The 19,967-nt window shown below is 58.4% G+C and overlaps 1 protein-coding gene across 1 annotated transcript; it reads left to right on the forward strand.

The window, feature by feature from the left end:
- The first annotated feature begins 345 nt into the window (after positions 1–345).
- Positions 346–14,272, forward strand: Rae1 (ribonucleic acid export 1). Its single transcript, XM_048349653.1, has 12 exons — positions 346–499; positions 2,739–2,835; positions 3,423–3,527; positions 4,857–4,949; positions 7,599–7,685; positions 8,382–8,468; positions 8,582–8,653; positions 9,329–9,436; positions 10,480–10,586; positions 10,661–10,736; positions 12,101–12,295; positions 14,123–14,272. The coding sequence occupies exons 2-12, from the start codon at positions 2,746–2,748 to the stop codon at positions 14,207–14,209; spliced, it is 1,107 nt and encodes a 368-aa protein (XP_048205610.1). The 5' UTR covers positions 346–499; positions 2,739–2,745; the 3' UTR covers positions 14,210–14,272.
- The last annotated feature ends 5,695 nt before the right edge of the window (positions 14,273–19,967 follow it).

Here is a 19,967-nt window from a genome sequence, read left to right on the forward strand (position 1 = left end):
CCCCGCGGGCAGCAGCCATCCGAGGACGGTAGCGGACTGGAACTGGAAGCAGTCGCGATCCTTTGAGGCTTTAAAACCAGACAAACGTGTCTCACTCACTCGCCGCCAGCGCGCACGGCCCTCCCGGAAGTCCGGGCTGCGGAATTACAAACGCGGTTGCTCGGCAACCACGCCGCGTCTCTTATTTTCCACCCGTCCGTAAACTGCGGGCAGAGGGACGTCCCCCTGGCGTCAGCAGCACCCTTGCGCATGCGCAGGCCCCGAGCGGAAGCGGGCCCTCTTCCCCAGTCGCCTTCCGGGAGACACCGGAAGTGGCTCCGAGGCGCGTGCGCTGCTTCCCGCGGTCAGCCGGAGCCCTCGCAGCTGCCCGCGCCCGGCGCCCCCTCGCCGCGCCCCTCGCTCCGTCCCCGCGCCGGGCGCCCTCCCGCCTGCGCCGGAGCAGCTTTGCGGGCGCCCCGCGCCCCGCCGCCGCCGGCCTCCCTCCGCGGGGCGCCCTCAGGTAGGCAGGCCCCGCGCCGCGTCCCCGCCGTCCCGCCGCCCGCGCGCCGGGTCCCGGGCAGCGCGGCCCCCTCGTCTCCTTGGGTACACTGAGGCCCGGCACGCCGCCCTGCGGGGTGGACGGCTGCGAGGGCCTCCCCTCCCTGCGGCTGCGCTCCGGCCGGCCCTCCCCGAGCGGGCCGTGCAGAAGGGCGGCGCGGCCTCGCTCTGTCGGCCTCGAGTACCGGACGAGCCGGGAGGGGCGGGGGCCGCCAGCGCAGCGGGACCCAGAGCGCCCCCAGGCCGGGGCGGCGGCCTCCCGGCGGGCCCGGGAGAAAACGCTAGGCCATGCCAGGCCCGCCGGGCGGGAGGCTTGGGAAGCTTAAGACGCTAAGTTCGCCCCCCTGCAGGCCACGTTCCCATGAGCCCCGGGGCTTCACCCGAAGGGCCCCGAGGAGCATCTGAACGGTGGGGTGGGGGCTGCTGGGTAGTGCAGGAAAGGCCCTCTAGAGTTGAAGGGCCAGCAGGTGCAGGGCGGTGGGGGGGGGGGTGGCGGGTGCCCACGTCCCCCTGTACTTGGGCTTCCCAGGGCCAGCTAGACTTGATTGCTACCTGGTCAGTACTTAGCCGACCAGAAGTGGGACAGAAATGTGTATTAAGAACCTGCTGTGTGGTGACAGGCCTGGTGGCACATCCCAGTAGCGGAGGAGGTGCAGGTGAGCGGGGACTGAGGTGAGCATCCCCAAAATAAATAAGTAAATAAACAGGATTGGGTGTATCGGCGCCTGCCAACTACGTGCAAGGCCTCCTAGAACTCCCCTACTCCCAGAAAGCCTGCTGTGTTTTAAGCACTGTGTGTGATCTCCCTATTGTATCCATAAATCTTCAGAAATAAGTACTCAGAGTCTGTTTTACAGGTGAGGAACTCAAAGCTCCTTATTTCCCTACCTGGTAACTGGTGCCCAGACCCTGTGGTTCCTTTGCTTTGCCACTCGCAGTTACCTGGTGTTTCGGGTGTGTCCCAGCCGAGGGCAGATGCGCTGGTTCTCACAGTGGCCTTCTGCGGTGCGCATGTGCCAGGCAACTGTTCTGCCCTGTCACTCGAGTGAGGTCGGCCCCTCTGAGTTGTCCTGTCTGAGGAAGCTAGTGTATCACTGTGTGTTTTGGAAAGGGGACGTGATAGGGTTCTGGGTATGAAATGTCACAAACACTATAATTATTAACAGTGTTGAAATGTGGCATTATTTAATAAGTGAGCCATCAGGGAGTTACAATGCTGGGATTTTTCTCTTAGAAGGGAAAAGCTCTTCACCGAGACACTGTCACTTTTGGCACCTGCAGCTATGGCAAGGGGTAGGGTCCCATTTACATTGACTTTACTGGGCCTGCTACAGTGATGCCCAGAAAAGAACTTGGCACAAGGGGCTTGCCTGAGAAAATGTCAACAGCATAATGCCTAATGCTCCCCAAAAGAAACTGGAAGGGTTGGAAGTGTGGCTCAGCTGGTAGGGAGCCTGCCAATGATCATAAAGTGTCAGATACCAAATTCGAGTCCTAGTCTCAGATGAGAAGAAAAAAAAAACTGGAATGCCTGCCCAGGTTGACTTCTTTTCTAGGTAACTTCAAGCTGAAACACAAAAGTAACAAGAAAGTTTCCACTTGAAAAGATAAGGTTCTTGTGTCGTTTCTGCTGTTGCATTCCTAGTGTTCCTATCTAAAGTGCAAATATAATGCATACACTTCCTGCCTGGCTACTGAAGAGTGATTGCTCATGACTGATAGTGGTTCATTAGTGGTTACAATGGGCAGGCTCATAGAAGACACAAAGAAATCCGGGTGCTGGTGGCTCACACCTGTAATCCTACCAACTCAAGAGGATCACAGTTCAAAGTCAACTTGGACAAGAAGGTCCGTGAGACTCTTACCTCCAATGAACCACTTAAATCTGAAGTGGAGCTGTGGCTCAAAGTGCTAGAGGACTAGCCTTGAGCAGAAAAGTTTAGGGATGGCACCCAGGCTCTGAGTTCAAGCCCCACGACCACCACCACCACCACCAACAAAAAAAGGATACAAAAAATAGATGGAACTGGAAATGTAAAACTTTGTAAAGCAGACGTTTGTTTTCAGAAAGCTCTCTGCTTCTTGCAGGTTTAGATCGCTCTGAGGAGAGACGCCTGGCCTCCAGCCACTTGTACTGTTTGCTTCTGTGATCTGTATCTCTGTGTTGCCCCTGAGTGATGTTTCTTTGTTTTTTTTTTAAGAGCCAAAATGAGTCTGTTTGGCACCACCTCAGGGTTTGGGACTGGCGGGACCAGCATGTTTGGCAGCGCAACCACAGATAACCACAATCCCATGAAGGTAAGCAAGTGGCTAGTTTAGGGTGGCCTTGCTGGCGTGGCTTAGGAGATGCCTTCAGGACGAGAGCTCTGAGACTGTCTGGCATTGGAGCACAGACATGCTCTCTACTGGGCTAGTGTCTGCCAACTTCCCACCTGCCAGGTCTCCAGGTTAACTGAGCTGCCCAGGACCCACGTAGGACTCCAGGAGGGGAGGGCAAGACTGAGCCGGGGGGCTGCCATGAGGAGAGTTGGCTTCCAGCCAGAGCTTTTCTCTGCTGACCAACGTAAGGGAAGGTCTGATTGGATCCCCCTCTCCCCATCCTGGGGCTTGAACTCAGGGCCTGAGCACTGTCCCTGGCTTCTTTTTGCTCAAGGCTAGCACTCTACCTCTTGAACCACAGCGCCACTTCTGGCTTTTTCTGTGTATGTGGACTGAGGAATCGAACCCAGGGCTTCATGCATGCTAGGCATGCACTCTCCCACTAAGCCACATTTCCAGCTCATATAATTGGATCATAAAGCATGAAGTCCACCCTGAGTGCTGAGTGAAGAAGGTGGAGGTTTGATGTTGTGATGTGGACATTCTAGCCGTATCTTTGCCAACAGGACATTGAGGTGACGTCTTCTCCAGACGATAGCATCGGGTGTCTGTCCTTCAGCCCTCCCACCTTGCCGGGGAACTTCCTCATTGCAGGCTCCTGGGCCAACGATGTAAGTACGCCTCAGATGCCTGTGTGCGTCCGGGACTGCTTCCCGGAGCTCCAGCTGCACCCCGTTACTGACTGAGATGGGGTCTCGTGACCTGCCTGGCCTTGAACTGCAATTCTCCCAATCCCAGGTTCCCAAGTAGCTAGGATTGCAGGTATGAGCCCCTGTATCATATCACTACCAGGAGGTATATTCCCAAGCCAGCTGTTTCCTTTATTGTATACACAAAATCATGACAGACAAAAAGAAAGATTCAAACGCTACTAGGATGCGAAGAGACTCTTCACAAGTAGAATAGCGTGACCTTCACCACACTCACGACCAGAAGGAAGCCTTGTTGTGTAAGTGTAGAAGAATAAGAGGCTAGCCAGAGTCGGCTGGGCCTGATGTGTGCTGCTGGTCCACATGTGAATTAAAGCAGCACTTCAGGAGAAGGGTGCTCGGCCATGACCGGCACGCTGCACCTTGAGCTTTTTCCCGGGACTCCGGGGCAAGACCATGCGATGATGTGATCTATGCACATGTTCTGAATCCGTGTGCGGCAGTGAGAGCCCGCGCTGTGGCACTGGGCTAAAGCCACATTCACGGATCTGAGTCTGGGAGCCAGGGAACAGGCCCACTCAGCCTGCCGGCTGCCGCCTCCCCGCTGCGCCTCCAGCGAGGGTGTGGAGGTTACAAAACCACAGCGCTAATGATAGTAGGTGAAGGCTCCTTTGAAGTTTGTGGAAGATGCCACACTGGCCTGCAGCCCTGGAAGGCCTGAGGAAGTCAGGGCTGAGCAGATTGGCTTTTTGTGTGTGCTTCTGAAAGGCTTCATTTGATTTGTTGCCGGGAAGTGTTAGAAGGGTGCAGGGTTGTGCAGGTACAGCCAGGGTCCCAGAATGCCTAGTCCTTGGGGCACCAGCACGAGTGGCAGGAGGCCCAGCATGCCGACACCAGGTCTGGGGGTCGGGGGACAGCTTGGCAGAGTGAGCCAGCTATCCTGTCCTTCTAGGACAGGAAAGTCCAACCTGCTACTTTTATGAACAAAGGAGAAATACATAAAAATGGAAGCATTCAGAGTAGAAAGGTAAATTTGCAACTTGGTGTCCCGTCTGAACAGTTGTATGTGAGCAATATTCTCTTCTGCCCTAAGTGACAGGTGGGGCATACGAAGTGATTTATGTGCAAGCAGAGGAGTCTTTATGTTTTACTGCTGAGCAGGAAAGTAGCCGCCGGCGGGCATTTCAGAGGCATCATTGTTGCACTAGGTAGTTAGGCTGGTCGGGAGGCGGGGTGGTGAACCGTACCCACCAGTTACTGGGTGGTGACGGAATCGTCTCGCTGCTGCAGGTTCGCTGCTGGGAGGTTCAGGACAGCGGGCAGACCATTCCAAAAGCGCAGCAGATGCACACGGGGCCCGTGCTCGACGTCTGCTGGAGCGACGTAAGTTTGGTCCACTCCTTCCTGGCTTTGGCGGGGCTGGGGTTCGCACCGAAGGCCTTGCAGTCCCTAGGCAGCCGCTCTTCCCCTGCACCCACACTCGCAGCCCTTTGTGTGTTTAGTTTCCAGGTGAGCTCTTGTCTTTTACCTAGAGCTGGCCTTGGGCCCCGATCCTCCTGTTTCCGCCTCCCGGGAAGCTGGATGCCAGGCTTGCTCCATCAGATTCAGCTTAGTAGTCCACGTGGAGACTCACGCACTTTTTGTCCTGTCTAGCCTCAAACCACAATCCTCCTGAGCAGCTGTGATTACAGATGTGAGCCACTTGGTTCAAGTCCATTTCTAACGTTCTTATCTACTTAAAATACTGTGCAATTCACTCTTCCGAATCCGAAACAGTCATCATTCTTCCTTACCTGACACGACGTGACCAGAGTGTTAGGCGATGTGGAGTGTTCTGGTCATTGGGTTAAGGATGCTCACCTGTGGCATGTGTGTAGCCATAGGAATTTTAAGTTTCTGAAATCACTGTTTCTATAAATATTGGTGCTTTTAATGATGACTTTAGTTACTCTCTGAATTTTTTTTCATTAAAAAGCATTTTATTGACATGTTATCTTGAGCAGGGAATTGTATGATCTCTTTCGGCTGTAAGGTGCTGAGCTGTGCCCATATAATTCCTTAAAGCTTTTCTTCTATGCCAGGAGCTTATTTTGCTTTTAAAGTTAGAAATTTTAGGGCTGGGAATATGGCTTAGCAGTAGAGTGCTTGCCTCGCATTCATGTAGCCTTGGGTTTGATTCCTCAGCACAGGAAAAGCTGGAAGTGGCACTGTGGTTCAGGTGGTAGAGTGCTAGCCTTGAGGAAAAAGAAGCCAAGGACAGTGCTGCGCCCCTGAGTCCCAAGACCCAGGACTGGCAAAAAAAAGAAAAAGAAAATTTACTATCCTAGAAGATCCTAGAGTGAAAAGGGGAGACTTCTGTTATTGGGCCTTCAGAATATTTGGCTTATTTGGGGATTCTTTTCCTTTTCAGGCCCTGAACTTGAGCAGTTCCCATTTCCTCTGAACGAACCTTCCTTCCCTTTCTTTATGCTGGGGCCCCTGTGGGGTTGCAGTGGGCAGAGGAGGGCAGGGGCTGACGGGCTAACAGCTCTTGGCTCCCATCTCCTTTCCCGGTCACTGCTGCCGCAGCTGAGTCCAGCCTGGAAAAGTCAAGGCGGAGGACCCGCAGTGCTCAGAGCCAGCCTCGGGCCTCCATCCTCTCAGTCAAGTTGCTGTATTACAGACGTAGCAAAGCTGAGCTGCGTGTAGCCCTGGTCTTGGCAGAACATGGTCACCAAGACACAACCCAGCCCATCACCCCCCGCCCCCCAGTCCTCTGTAGTCAGGTCTAATCGCACTCCAGCTCCGGGAACGGTCATGCTTGTTTTGCGTCCCTAAGCTGTAGTAGCTCAGAAGTGTGCAGTCAGAGCCTCTGGTAGCCGCTTCTTCCACTCCACACAAATGCCTTGGAGATCCACAGGCGGTGTGTGCGGTGTCTGAGCATGGCTGCTAGAGGAGGTGCGGCCATCTGTGCCCGAGCTGACTTCACAGGGCCTGTGGTGTTGTCCCTGGGGTCCTCCAGAGATGGAGGAGCAAGTCTTCTCCCTTGTTCAGGAGGCCCGGCAGCTTCCATGGGCAGACTGCTGTAGGGGAGGACGTAGGCGATGCCAGGTTCACAGAGTGGCCCTGAGACAGATCTGGCCCGTGGCCTGTGTGGGAGGAAAGCTGGCGTGGCGTGGCGTGGCGTGGCGTGGCGCCCAGCACAACACAGCACAGCGTGCTGCAGGCCGGGAGCCTCTGGTCGCCCTCCGCCGGCTGCAGTTGAGGACCGCGTTGGGCGCTCTGTGGTTGGGACAGGACGGTGAGAACGGTGCTGGCGGAGAGTGCCCGTGCCGGGCGTCACAGGAGCTGCAGGGAGGTGGTGATTGTGGACACACTCGCGCAGAGGCAGGCAGGCAGGTGTACTGCGCGCTTCTGTCAGCCAGTCTAGGTCAAAGTTGATGAGTATTTACGTGGTACGGCAACTTTTCTGAAGACTTACAGTTTACCAAAGTACGGAAAGATAGTGTTCCCAAAATGCCTTTGAGAGGACGGTCAGGATGAGGGGTGGGACTCTGTGATTGTGTAGCTGCACATGCTACTTGATTTTTTTTTAAGCCAGCTAATATCCGTGTGTCCGTGGCTCATGCCTGTATTCCTAGCTACTCAGAAGGCTACAATCTGAAGACCATGGTTTGAAGCCAGCCTGGGCAGAAAAGCCCTGAGGCTGTCACCTTCAGTTAACCACCAAAAGACAGAGTGAAGCTGTGGCTCTGGTAGAGCACCAACCTTGAGGCCAAGTGAGAGCACAAGGCCCTGAGGTCAAGCCCCAGCCCTGGCAGATGCATGCATAGCGCATGCACGCGTGCATGCATGCGCCTGTGCGCGCGCACACACACACGCCTGCTTATATGTTAACTTAATAAATGGTAAAGTGTTGCTGTTTGATACTGTAGTTTGCGACACACAGGGTTCCCAAATAAGGAAAAATAAGAATAGCAAAATGTATACATTAACCTAATGACTAAGTATGGCTTAATGTTTTTTTAATAGCAGGTTCTTATTTTATTGTAGGATGGGAGCAAAGTATTCACAGCATCATGTGACAAAGCAGCCAAGATGTGGGACCTCAACAGTAACCAGGCCATTCAAATCGCTCAGGTACCGGGCCCAGGCCAGGGACTTGCGTTGGGAGGCACTGTCTGTTGGGAATGGAAGTACATCTGGCTGTCCAGCCATTTGGTCAGAGCTGAGGCACCTGTATAAACGCGCCAGCGGCTCCAAACCCTTTGCAGAGATTTGAGTCGGCCTCGCCATGGGCAGTGGCATTGTGGAAAGAGAGACGTTGCAGGTGATCCTGGGACATTCACGTTTGCACATACAATACCTGTGTGCTGCTCATCACAAGTGTTCACTGAGCACTCACTGTGTGCCAGGCACTGTCACACAAGTGGTGTGGTCTCCGTGGCACACCTGAAGTGAAGCAAAGAGAACCCAAACTTGGGGGCCTGGCCTGGGGGTGCAGAGGGTCAGAGAGGGACTCTCCACACTGGTGCTTCTGCGGGACAGTTACACACAGATCACAGCACCTTGTTCTGGAAGCATCTCCCCGACCCTGGCCCCCCCCACCCCCAGTGAGTAGAGCTGGCAGGGTGGCATCCTCCCTGGGTCCTTCTCTTGGGGCGGGCTTGGTGTGACTCACACTGCCGTGTTGTGTTGGGTGCTTCTGGTCTTGCAGAAGTGCCGAACTCTGGGTGCCGGTGTTTGCTGTGACCTCAGTTAAGTTCCTCTGATTTCCAGAACCCAGGCTTCTTAACAGATTGTTGCATTGATCTGTCTGCTTTGTCTTGTTGAAAGCACGATGCACCTGTTAAGACTATTCATTGGATTAAAGCCCCAAACTACAGCTGTGTGATGACTGGAAGCTGGGACAAGACCTTAAAGGTACGCCGCGCTGCTGGGGGTGGGGGGCGCCGCACTACTGGGGGGCTGTGCGTGCTTTTCAGTCCAAGACTGCAGCTCCAGCAGTCACTTCCGCCCCCTCCTCTTGCTTTCAGTTTTGGGATACCCGCTCGTCCAACCCTATGATGGTCTTGCAGCTCCCCGAAAGGTGCTACTGCGCCGACGTGGTAAGGAACAGCATTTTAATCCTTTGAAGCAGGCATGGCTCTCCTGAGGGTGTGAGGGTATGCCTTGGCCGGGGTCTAGAGCCCCTCCTCCTCCTTAGGAACCACAGGTCAGGAGACTGCTTTATCAGCAGGTGTGTCACTTAGGTGCACACTAGCCACTGGTGCCGCGCGGGGTGCAGTGACTTGTAGTAGGAGGGCAGGGGCTGACGCGTGAGAAGGAAGAGTGTTCTCTGCTCCAGGTGAATCTTCTGTTCTATGCGAGCCGACCCTGGAATTACGCTTGTGGGACTTGGCCTGGAAGATGATAGGTGCAGGTTCTGTTGGTGTATCCTAGACACATGCGGAAGGGACGCCGTGGGCTAGCCCCGCCGCCTGCGTGCCTCTGGACTGTTAGCCTGCCCCCCTGTGCTCTGGAGAAGCGGACACGGGGGGGGGGGGGCGAGGCAGGGATGGGAGCCCCAGAAGTGCAGGCGCCCAGGCACTGGGAGCCTGGGACAGAGGGGACTCCGGCCCCAGCCTGAGCTTTATGTGAATGGCCGCACAAGCCCCAGTCGATAGTGACCAGTAAACTTAAAGTTTCCGGACTTGATGACTGAAGCCATTGGTCTAATCCCTTGATGTAAAAAGCTTTCTTCCTCCTGAATTTTAAGTGTTTCCGCTTTCTTCTACCCCTAGATATATCCAATGGCCGTGGTGGCCACTGCAGAGCGGGGCCTGATTGTCTACCAGCTGGAAAACCAGCCTTCTGAGTTCAGGAGGATAGAGTCTCCTCTCAAACACCAGGTGGGGCAGAGAACACCAAGAAACAAGGCCGGGGCACGGGGTGGGGGGGAATGGGGGGGGATGTGAGACACAGTGTACTTACAGCTTCACATAGAATCGTGAGCATTCTTTGTACAACTGCTTATTGGAAAAAGAAGGCCAGGCTCAGTTGCTCATACCTGTGATCCCAGCTACTCAAGGAGATTAGGGGGGTCGTGGTACAAGGGAAACCTGGCAACAAGCTAATGAGGTCCCATCTCCACAAAATAAGCCACAAATGGCAGGTAAGCACGCGTGTGCCCTCTTGAGCTTGCATGTTACGGGGCACACTCTGTTGTCTGAAGGTTAGACTCACTGCAGCACCGCTGAGGCCCAACGATGCTAACAGGACTAGAAAGCTTTGCTTTCGAAACTTCTTTTAATTTTATTTAAAATTTAGATGGGCTTTTGGTTTTGCGCTGCTTGGTCAAGGCCATGCAAATAAGGCCAGGCTAGAAAGAGCTGGTGAGCTCTGTAAGGACGGGGACCCTGCAAATGTCAGAATCGAGCCAGCTGGGTCTACGGTCCTGCCCAGGTCACCCCGCAGAGCCCAGGTCAGGAGCAAGAAAGACAGCCCTGCTCCTGGTCTTCCTAAACGAGGAGGGTCTGCCATTGTGGGAGCCGGAGGAACCAAGACACCGTGAACCAGCCAGCCAGGAACACAAGCCGCCCAGTCCCAGACACGGAGCTCCCAGGGCCACAGTCGTGGTGGAGGATGGGACTCGGCTCAACTCTGGAAAGCCTGCCCTCCCACCCCGCGCTCCCCTCAGGGCCACCTGCCAGATGGCCCTCCACCGCCCTGCTGGGAAATGCCCGCAGGAGGGCACCTGCCTGGCGAAGGCCGGCTGGCATGCTGGTTGAGGGTCATCTGGAGGGCACCTGTACAGCACTAGCTATGTGCAGAGCAGGCAGAATCACGCGACTCTGGAAAAGACAGAAAGCAGAACTCACCAGGATAAAAATGCCTGGGTCACATCTCATAGCTGTGACATCTGACATTCACATTCGCTGTGTTAATTTTCTAGCATCGCTGTGTGGCTATTTTTAAAGACAAACAGAATAAGCCGACTGGGTTTGCCCTGGGAAGTATCGAGGGGAGAGTGGCCATTCACTACATCAACCCCCCAAACCCGTAAGTGGACTCAGCCCATGGGAATAGTCACGCAGACTTAGATGGACAAGCTAAGATGAGTCTTTGCTTTTCAGGGCCAAAGATAACTTCACCTTCAAATGCCATCGCTCCAATGGAACCAACACCTCTGCTCCTCAGGACATCTATGCGGTATGTGGGAAGAAGCCGGACTTCACCCTGGGAACTCTCCCAGAAAGACTGGGAGACGGTGCTACTGGCATTACAGGATCAGAAAAGCGTAGTCCTGGTGGGCACCAGTGGCTCCATCTGTAATCCCAGCTACTTGGGAGGCTGAGGTCCGGAAGATGTTGGTTTGAGGCCAGCCCAGGCAGAAGCTATCAACAGATAGCTGCGCACATGGGTTTGGGCCTGTTGGCCCCTGCTGTGTGAGATGCTGAGGTCCAGAAAACAGCCTGGGCAGGAAATGTGTGTAACCATGTGTAGAAGCAGCTGAGTGTGGTGGTACACACCGTCAGCCCAGCTGCAACAGAAAGCCTAGTGCACGTGGAACGCAGCCCAGGTGTGCCAGGCAGACTCACTGAAAAATGACCCAACAGAAAGCACTGGAGCTGGTATCAGGCTCATGCCTGTTGTCCTAGCTACTCAGGAGGCTGAGATCTGAGGAACATGGTTCAAATCTAGCCCCAGCAGAAAAGTCATTGAGACTCATTTTAAGTTTTCTGCAATCACCAGAAAACTGGAAGTGGTGCTGTGACTCACGTGATAGAGCACTAGCCTTGAGCGAAAGAGCTCAGGGACAGCACCAGGCCCCAAGTTCAAGCCCCACAACCAACAAAAAAAAATGGAGCTCAGGCTTAGGCAGAGTAAGGCCCTGATTTCAATCTCAGTACTCCTTAAAAAAAAAACCCGCTAGCTGGGCCCCAGTGGCTCGCTCTCGCCTGGAACCCTAGCTACTCAGGAGGCCGAGAGCTGGCATCACAGCTGATGCCAGCCCAGGCAGGGAGGTCTGAGGCGTAGTCCCAGTTAGCCACCAGAAGCCTGCCAGTGGAGCCCAGGGCGCCAAGTGGTAGAGCACTAGCCTTGAGCAAACGCCCAGGGACAGCGTCCAGGCCCCGAGTGCAAGCCTCACACCCAGTGACAGCAGAAAAGATCTTCGAAGAGCCCGCGTGTTCGGCCAGCGTGTGGGTCTCGTTTGTGTTTGTGTGTGCACAGTGACTGGCCGCGTTCTGGTTGTTCTGGAGCACAGGCTTTTGCTGTTGGCATTTCTCTGAGCTGCACTGCCTGGGGTTGCTGGCTGCTCTGCCCTCCTGCGCCTGGCGGCTTCGGCTCTGGGCTGGCGTGGCTCAGGGAGCACGGCGAGTTGGCGGTGTTCCTGACTCGCGGCACAGGCGTGCGTTGGCAGGCCCGTGTCTGCCTCCGCGGCTCACTGTGCGTGTCCGCCGTGTGTGTTGGCAGGGCCGTGTCTGCCTTCGCGGCTCACCGTGCGTGTCCGCCGTGTGTGTTGGCAGGGCCGTGTCTGCCTCCGCGGCTCACCGTGCGTGTCCGCCCTGCAGGTGAACGGCATCGCCTTCCATCCTGTCCACGGCACTCTGGCTACCGTGGGGTCCGACGGTCGGTTCAGCTTCTGGGACAAGGACGCCCGGACAAAACTGAAGACCTCAGAGCAGCTGGACCAGCCCATCTCGGCGTGCTGCTTCAACCACAACGGCAACATATTTGCTTACGCTTCCAGCTACGACTGGTCCAAGGTGAGCCGCTGCAGGAGCCGGGGCCTCAAGGGCAGGCGCAGGCCCGTGTGGAGTTGGGACGCTCTCCGGGCTGCGAGTCCTGGCTGGTGCCCTGGAGAAGGGGCTCTGCTCGCTGCTGGGAAGAGCAGGGGAAGGGCGGCCAGAGGGCTGGCGCCTGCCTGGGCACCAGGGGTTGGGTTGTGGTTTGGGCATGGGGAGCTGATGGGTCTGGGCACTGTGTCCTGGAGACGGCCCGCCGGGGCGGCCCCTCCGCATCTGCTGGGAGCCCAGAACAGGGTCGTCCACCTCTGTCCTCTCCAACCTCCCAGGTTCGCTGCCCCCTCCACCCCTGGCTCCGGGTTCTCAGCCGTGTAATCCTCGCGTCTCAGGAGGCTGAGACCTGAGGATTGTGATTCGAACCCAGCCTGGGCATGAGAGGCCATCAGTGTTCATCTTCACTGAACCACCGAAAGCCAGGCGTGGGAGAGCGGGCTTTTGAGTGCTGGGGGGGAAGCCAGGCAAGAACATGAGGTGCCATTTGTGGGGTGTGGCTGAGCCGGCCACAGAGGACATGTGGTCGTGCACGCCGGTACTTGCGGTGGTCATTTGCACCTGGTGAAGCCATCACCAGGAAAGGGACTCCTCATCTTGCCACGGGACCGTGTGCTGCTCCCGGCACCTGGGCGGCCGGGGGGTGACGGGCGTTGGCACAGCAGCGACACGCCACGTCCTCCCCGTTCCTGGCTCTAGTCCATGGCTCACGGCCCACCCCTCCTATCCAGGGAGCACAGGTTGGGGTGGGGTGTGTGCCTGGCTGGCATAGGGTCCTGAGGCCTTGGTCTCTCCCGCTGCCCCCGGGGCCTCGCTGATTCACTTCTTCCCAATCCACACTGGATTTGCCAGGAGTTTGTGGGCAGCTGGGCAAGTCTCAAGTCTCCGGAGAGGCTAGAAGTAGTTCAGGGGTGGAGGCCCTGCTTCCCTCCCCACACACAGCATGCATCGTGCACACGCACGCACACACACACACACACACACACGTGCACCTCTGCGCGGTGGCCTGGCTGTTCTGAAGGCATTCACGGAGCAGTGGACGGCACCGGGAGGCCCCGCTGACTGCCCCGGAATGCCGAGGCCTCGCGGGTTCAGACGGCAGCCTCAGCTCGCCTCTGGGCTGCTTGTCGCTGACATCGGCTCCCAGCCAGACGCCGCCCTCTGAGAAAAGCTGCGCGTGGCGCATGGCGGGTGTGAATTGACACTTGTCGAGGGCCGTCTCATGCTCGGAGAGCTCTGAGCGAGCGTGCCCTGGCGGCGGGAGCAGAGCCGTGGTGGCCCCCAGCGGCGCCCGCCTCCCTCCAGGCCTGGGTGGCCGCTGCTGCTCCTGCGCGTGTTGTGTCCAGGACTTGCCCGCCGGCTCCGCCCTGTGCTGGGCAGCGCCTCCTGGTCCCCAGCAGCCACACAACCTCGGCCTCCGCTGTCCTGTTGTCCCTGCCTCCCATGCTGCCCCCTCCCCCCGCAGAAGCTCGGAGCGGCCGCAGAGCGGGGGCCCCTGCCGGCCTGACAGAAGTCAGGGCCTACCTCCCGGGGACACTCGCCCCGGCCCTCCACCGTTCAGGGTTAGAGAGATTTGGGTGGTACTTGGGTTTGAACCGCGACCTTGTGCTTGCTGGCCTAGCACCCTACCACTGCACCACATCCCAGTCCTAAAGTTGTGTTGAACTTGTGGCTTTTATTTCTTTGCTTCAGTAATGCTTTCTTGTGTTCTTCATTCACGCATTTAGTTATGGACGTGAAAAACCCCCACCACGCCAGCTGTGCGTCGACTGAGCTGTGTGTGTTTTTCCCTTCCAGGGACACGAGTTCTATAACCCCCAGAAGAAAAACTACATTTTCTTGCGGAATGCTGCTGAAGAGCTAAAGCCAAGGAATAAGAAGTAGCGGGGGCTCTGGGCTCTGGAGGCGGCCTGCGCCGTGCAGGTCGGGGGCTGTGCGGCGGGGCCCCCCGGAGGGAGCGAGCAAGCGGGCTCGGCCGGCCCGGGGCCCGGCGGCCCCCCCCACCCCCCGCCAGCCGCTGCCCGCTGCTCTGCCCGCTGCCCGGCCCCCTGCCACCAGGGACCCGGGCCGCCCGGGAGGCTGGGTCCTGGGCGGGCGGCTCCGGGGTGGCGCTCAGTGTGCCGGGGACCGGGAAAGCCGCCCCGGAGCCCCGGGCTGCATTTTATAATAAAATATTTTGAAGCTGACCCGCTGCCTCCCTTTCCCATCCCTCCCTGCCTGCTCTGGGGAAACGGCCTTCCCGCTAGACCGCCGGCAAGGCTGGGCTGCAGTCTTCACCCCGGGGAGAAGGGGCGGACCCGACCCCCACAGCCCCTCCCCTCCTGGGGTCCCCCTCTTTCCCGCTGAGGGGCAGGACTGCCGCAGGCCTGTGCGCCCTGGTGGGGCTGCTCCGATCTGTGCCTGGCTAAGGCTTGGCGGTCTCACGTCGTTGGAATTCCTGGCACGCGTGCAGGGCGATGCTCGCATTGGAGCCGCTGTGTGTATTCTCGTGGCCTCGGTGCTGGCTGCTCACAAACTACCTGCTAGGTGAAAGTCTGTCCTAAATGAAGTCAGGCCCACTGGCTGTAGGCCCGTTTTCCCGCGTGGAACCTTTTGTAGACGTCTTAGGAGAGCCTCTGCGCAAGGTGAGTTCTCTGAGCTCCGGCCCTCGGCCGCCTCGGCCAGCAATCCACACGGGAAGCCGCGGCGGGGGAGGTGCTGCTGGTACTCAGGATGTGTGCGCGCGTGTGCGTCCGTGTAGTGTGGGCTTTGGCATTGCTTCCCTGGCCTGGTCACTTTTATGATTTGTCAGTCCTGGGACTTGAACTCAGGGCCTGGGCACTGTCCCTGGCTTCTTTTTGCTCAAGGCTAGCGCTCTACCACTTGAGCCACAGCGCCACTCCCGGCTTTTTCTGTGTATGTGGTGCTGAGGAATCGAGCTCAGGGCTTCATGCGTGCTAGGCGAGCGCTCTACCACTAGGCCACCTTCCCAGCCTACATTTCTGATTTTTGTTTTTTCTTGAACTTGGCCTTGGGCTTCCAAGGCAGGCCTTCGACCTCTTGAGCTATACATCCACCCCTTTCTTGCTTCATTTTCCATATGGATCCACCCATCTGTGCATGCATGTGCATGTGTGCAAGCGCACACACACACACACACACACACACACCAGCTATCCTGGAAGACTGGCGTTGGGCCATCAGAAATGAAGCCCAAGTGGCTGGCCGATGCTCTCAGCCGGCGCTGTTCCAGTCTGACCAGCAGGGGGCGCCAGTGCCCACCCTGTCTGCTGAGGTTGGAGCCGGTGCTCCTGGCCCTGTCCTGGGGTTTGAATCCGGTGGAGTGCTGGCCGGCCCCTCAGTTTACTCTTCTTACCACGGCCCTCAGGTGTTTGGGAGGTGGGGTGGAAAGATTTTCCTCTTGGAAGAATAGCCTTAAAAATCATGCAGTAGAGCACATTTGGTTCCCAGCACCACTAATAAACGAGTGAATGACTGAACACGTGTGTGTGTGTGTGTGTGTGTGTGTCCCCGTGTGTGTCCCCTGGGGCTTGAGCTCGGCCCTGTAACTCTGTCCTTTAGCTTTTTCATTTAAGGCTGGTGCTCTATTATTTGCGCTACAGCTCCACCTAGGACTTTTTGATGGCTAAGGTCTCCCAGACGTTTGCCTACCCAGGCAGGCCTTGAACTGTGCTCCTCAGATCTCAGCCCGTGAGTAGTTAGGATTGTGATGTGAGCACCAGCATCCGCGTGAAGCTGAGCCCTCCTTAGACCCGTGAAGGAGATGGTGTGGGCCGTCAGTGCCTGACCTCCAGCCTTTACCCCGCGTTTCCCTGCCAGCCCTGGGAAGGAGATGCAAATCAGTAATGGAATGTCGGTCACATTGATTTGTTTGTGTGCCCGCGCACGTGTATTGTGTGTGTGTGGGGGGGGCGGGTCCTGGGGCTTGAACTCAGTCAGGGCCTGGGTGCTGTCCCTGAGCTTCTTTGTGCTCAGGGCTGGCGCTCTGCCCCTGGAGCCACAGCGCCACTTCTGGCTTATCTGATAGTTTAGTGGACATAAGAGCCTCACGGACTTTCCTGCCCTGGCTGGCTTTGAACTGCAGTCCTCTAGCTAGGATTACAGGCGCGAGCCACGGGCACCTGGATGTGCCGTTGCTTTTTCTACCGAGGAGCTGCCCTGAAAACACTGGGTTAGAACACGACAGGCGCACGGCTGGCTTGCCCGCTGTGTGCGGCTGTACCGGAGCCCCGAGCCTGGCCGCGTCATGAAGAAAGGGCTCTGCTGGCCGGCGAGGCCCGGCTCGCGGGCTGTGGCTGTGGATGGGGGCCGCGGGGCCTCGTGAGGCCGGCCCCCTGTGAACATGGCACCCCACTGTGTAGATGGCACCCCACTGGCCCTGGCCCTAAAAAGAACACCATTCGGATTTTGCCCAACTTGTGTGGCATGTGACTTCCGGCTCTGCCTTGGCCCCCCAACATGGAAGAGCTGTGTGCACCCCGACCCCAGCCCTGGCCTTGGTGTTGTGGGAGGCTCGGTACCTAGAGAGCCCCCCCGACTTCCTGCCGGCCACGTCCCCCCTCCCCCCCAGGAGTCACCGCGGCCCTGCTTCTGAGTGCTGGGTTAGCATGGGGTTCTCACTGACGTGGGTCAGGTGAACCCTCTGACATAGCGGGCGTCGTGGGTTCCTAATGTCCACCCCCAGCACTCCCTCCCCCCCACCTGTGACCACCAGAAATGTCTCCAGACCACACTGCCAGATGCTGTCTGGGTTTCGTGTACCAGGCCCCCTGTCTGTCACAAGACGTGGCCACAGCTCCAGACACCATCCCCATGTTCAGGGCAGAAAGAACAACCAGGCACCTCTGCGAGCCGCCTCCATCTCTGGCTGCGGCCCTAGGAGACTCCCGTGGGTCTCCCAAACCACAGGCCGCCGCTGCGGGGAGCCCGGCAAAGCCCCCGTGGGCTCCGAGCTCTTGGGTGGGAAGGAGAGGGTGGGGACGGCTGTGACCCGGCCTGGGCCCCCACAGCCCCAGGGCCTTGGCACAAGAGCCTGTCTCCACCAGCTCGACCAGCCTGGCCCTGCTCAGGTCGGACGCCGGAGCTGACAGAGCTGCCCTCCGGCTTCGCCTCGGCCGTCACTCGGCTGCTACCCAGCTGGCCGCTGTTTGTTCCGTGCTGCTCCGGGGTTGCGTGCAGGGCCTGCCCTGAGCTGTGTCAAGGCTGGTGCTCTGCCACTTGAGCCGCAGCTCCGTCTCTGGCTTTCTTTGGTGCTTCGTTGACGGGAAGAGCCTCAGGGAGCTTCCTGCCGGGGCTGGCTTTGAACTTGACGCTCGGATCTCAGCCTCCCGAGTGGCTAGGATGACAGGCGGAGCCACCGGCGCCCAGGCAGTGGGCAGGCTGCCTCTGGCTTCCTCGTGGTCAGTCCTGTGGCTCCATCCCTGCCTGGCCATGGAACTCTCCAGCCTCTCCCGAGTCCCGGGACAGGATCTGACCGAGTCCAGGGAGCTCTGGCAAGAAAGGGGCCCTGCACAGCAGAGCTTCCCCCCCCCCCCCCACGGCCACGGAGTCCCCACCACCAAGGCCCGCTCCCCCTAACCCCGCGGCTCATCCGCACACGTGAGTTTGGGCTGACTGCCCTCTACCGAGGGGTGAGCAGGCCGGTGGCGCCGTGGCCGCCCATCCCCGCGTCTCCCCAACCCCAGAGCCGCCCCACCCCCAAAGCTGGAGACCTGTGCTCGCGGAACGCCGCTGAGGACAAGATGGGCTCCGGGCCCCTGCGTGCCGGGGCGGCGGAGACCCCACGACGGCCGTTCAAAGTCAGCCCAGGCAAGAAAGCCTCGAGACTCATCTCCAAGGAGCCAGCAGAGAGCTGCCAGCGGAGGCGGCTCGAGGGGTGGGGCAGCCTTCACCCAAAGAGCCCAGGCCTCAGGTTCAAGCTCCAGTACCAGCACGTGTGCACGCGTGCGTACACACACACACACACACACACACACACACGCTTCCCAGCACTCGCCACTCTCCCTCGGACTTCTGGAAAGATCCGGGGCTTTGGCTGTAACTCCAGGGTGCAAATCCAGGCCATTACCGCTTGGGATGGGGGGCAGGTGCCGAGGCGGGTGGTGCCCCAAGGGGCTGGGGCCCCGGCTCCCCGAGCCCGGCGTCTCCCCCTCCCAGGGCTATTCCGCAGGGCGGGGGGGGGGGGGCAGTGGCCTCTGGCGGCCAAGGGATTTGTAGGCTACATGTCTGCCACTCTGGCCGTAGCCTGCTCCAGTGGCCCCATTGGGTGTCACCGAGGGGAAACTGAGTCCCCGGATAGAGTTCCAGATCCTTGCAGGGCCTCGAGTGGGCGAGTTAGGATCACGCGCAAGCGCAGGGGCCTCCCGAGGCCCTGGAGGCGGCCTGGCCAGGTGGATTTGCTCAACACACGCCATCTTCTCTAGGTAAGGGGCAGGTGTCCTAAAGGAAGGCCTGATTGAGGGTGATAGGCAAAGGGCAAAGGTCAGAGGCACGAGCAGAGCTCAGGAAATGAGGCCATCTTGGAGGACTTGGGGTTCCCTTCCCAGGAGGCTGGGGTGGGGTCGGGGTGCATCAGACCCCTCCAATGGCTGGGCAGGGTTCATCTGGCTGGAACCGGAGCCTGGGCTGGGTAGTGGCCAGAAGGTGGGCAGCACAGACCAGGGGCTTCCCCGCTGCTCACCCCCCCTCCAGCAGGGGTGCCACTCCCACCTGGGTGCCCCTGTCCAAGAGGAGGCCGCAGGTGGTGACCCCACCTAGGGGCTGTAGGTCCCCAGGGCACCAGGCCTCAGGTCCTCAGCCCCTCCCACAAGCCCCCAGATCCACCCATACCTGAACTCCCTGCCCTAGAGCGATCATGAGCCACGCCCACTCACCAGGCCGACCTGCCTACTTCCCCTTTGGGTGTAGCCCCGAACCACCTGAATAAGGCTCAGATGCCATAGCGCTCCCTCCCTCTCCCCTCGGAGGTCCCGCCCCACTAATAAACCTTTCAAACCTTCTTCTCCTGTCCGCGACAATCTCCACGTGGTCCCCTGGGATGGCTGGGACGGATTCTTTTGCACAGGAGCTGAGGAGGGGGCAGGGACTCCCTACCCAAGAGTGGGGGTGTCAGGGGCCTGACCAGGGCTGCCTCAGACCCATCCTGGGGCCTGTTCAATGCTGAAGCCAACTGGAAGTTCTTAAGTGCCTTTTGAACAAGAGGCTGGCGTTTGCACGATGCTGGGCCAGGGCAGTCTGGTCACCTCTTCCCCTGGGACACTTTTCTGTGGCTGGGGACAGGAAGGAGGGTGGCCCTACAGGTGTCACCAGCACCAGTGATAGTGGGGCAGCTTCTCGGCCCCCCTCCAAGACACCGGACTCTCCACCTGGGCCCCAGGGTAGGCAGCTCTGTGATCCAGCGGCTCAGTGACCCAGCAGTTCTGTGATCCAGCGGCTCAGTGACCCAGCAGCTCTGTGATCCAGTGGCTCAGTGACCCAGCAGCTCTGTGATCCAGCGGCTCAGTGACCCAGCAGCTCTGTGATCCAGCGGCTCAGTGATCCAGCAGCTCTGTGATCCAGCGGCTCAGTGACCCAGCAGCTCTGTGATCTAGTCACTCAGTGATCCAGCAGCTTCGTGATCTAGCCGCTCAGTGATCCAGCAGCT

The sequence above is a fragment of the Perognathus longimembris genome, chromosome 6 (assembly GCF_023159225.1).
Source record: "Perognathus longimembris pacificus isolate PPM17 chromosome 6, ASM2315922v1, whole genome shotgun sequence".
Lineage (NCBI taxonomy): Eukaryota > Metazoa > Chordata > Mammalia > Rodentia > Heteromyidae > Perognathus > Perognathus longimembris.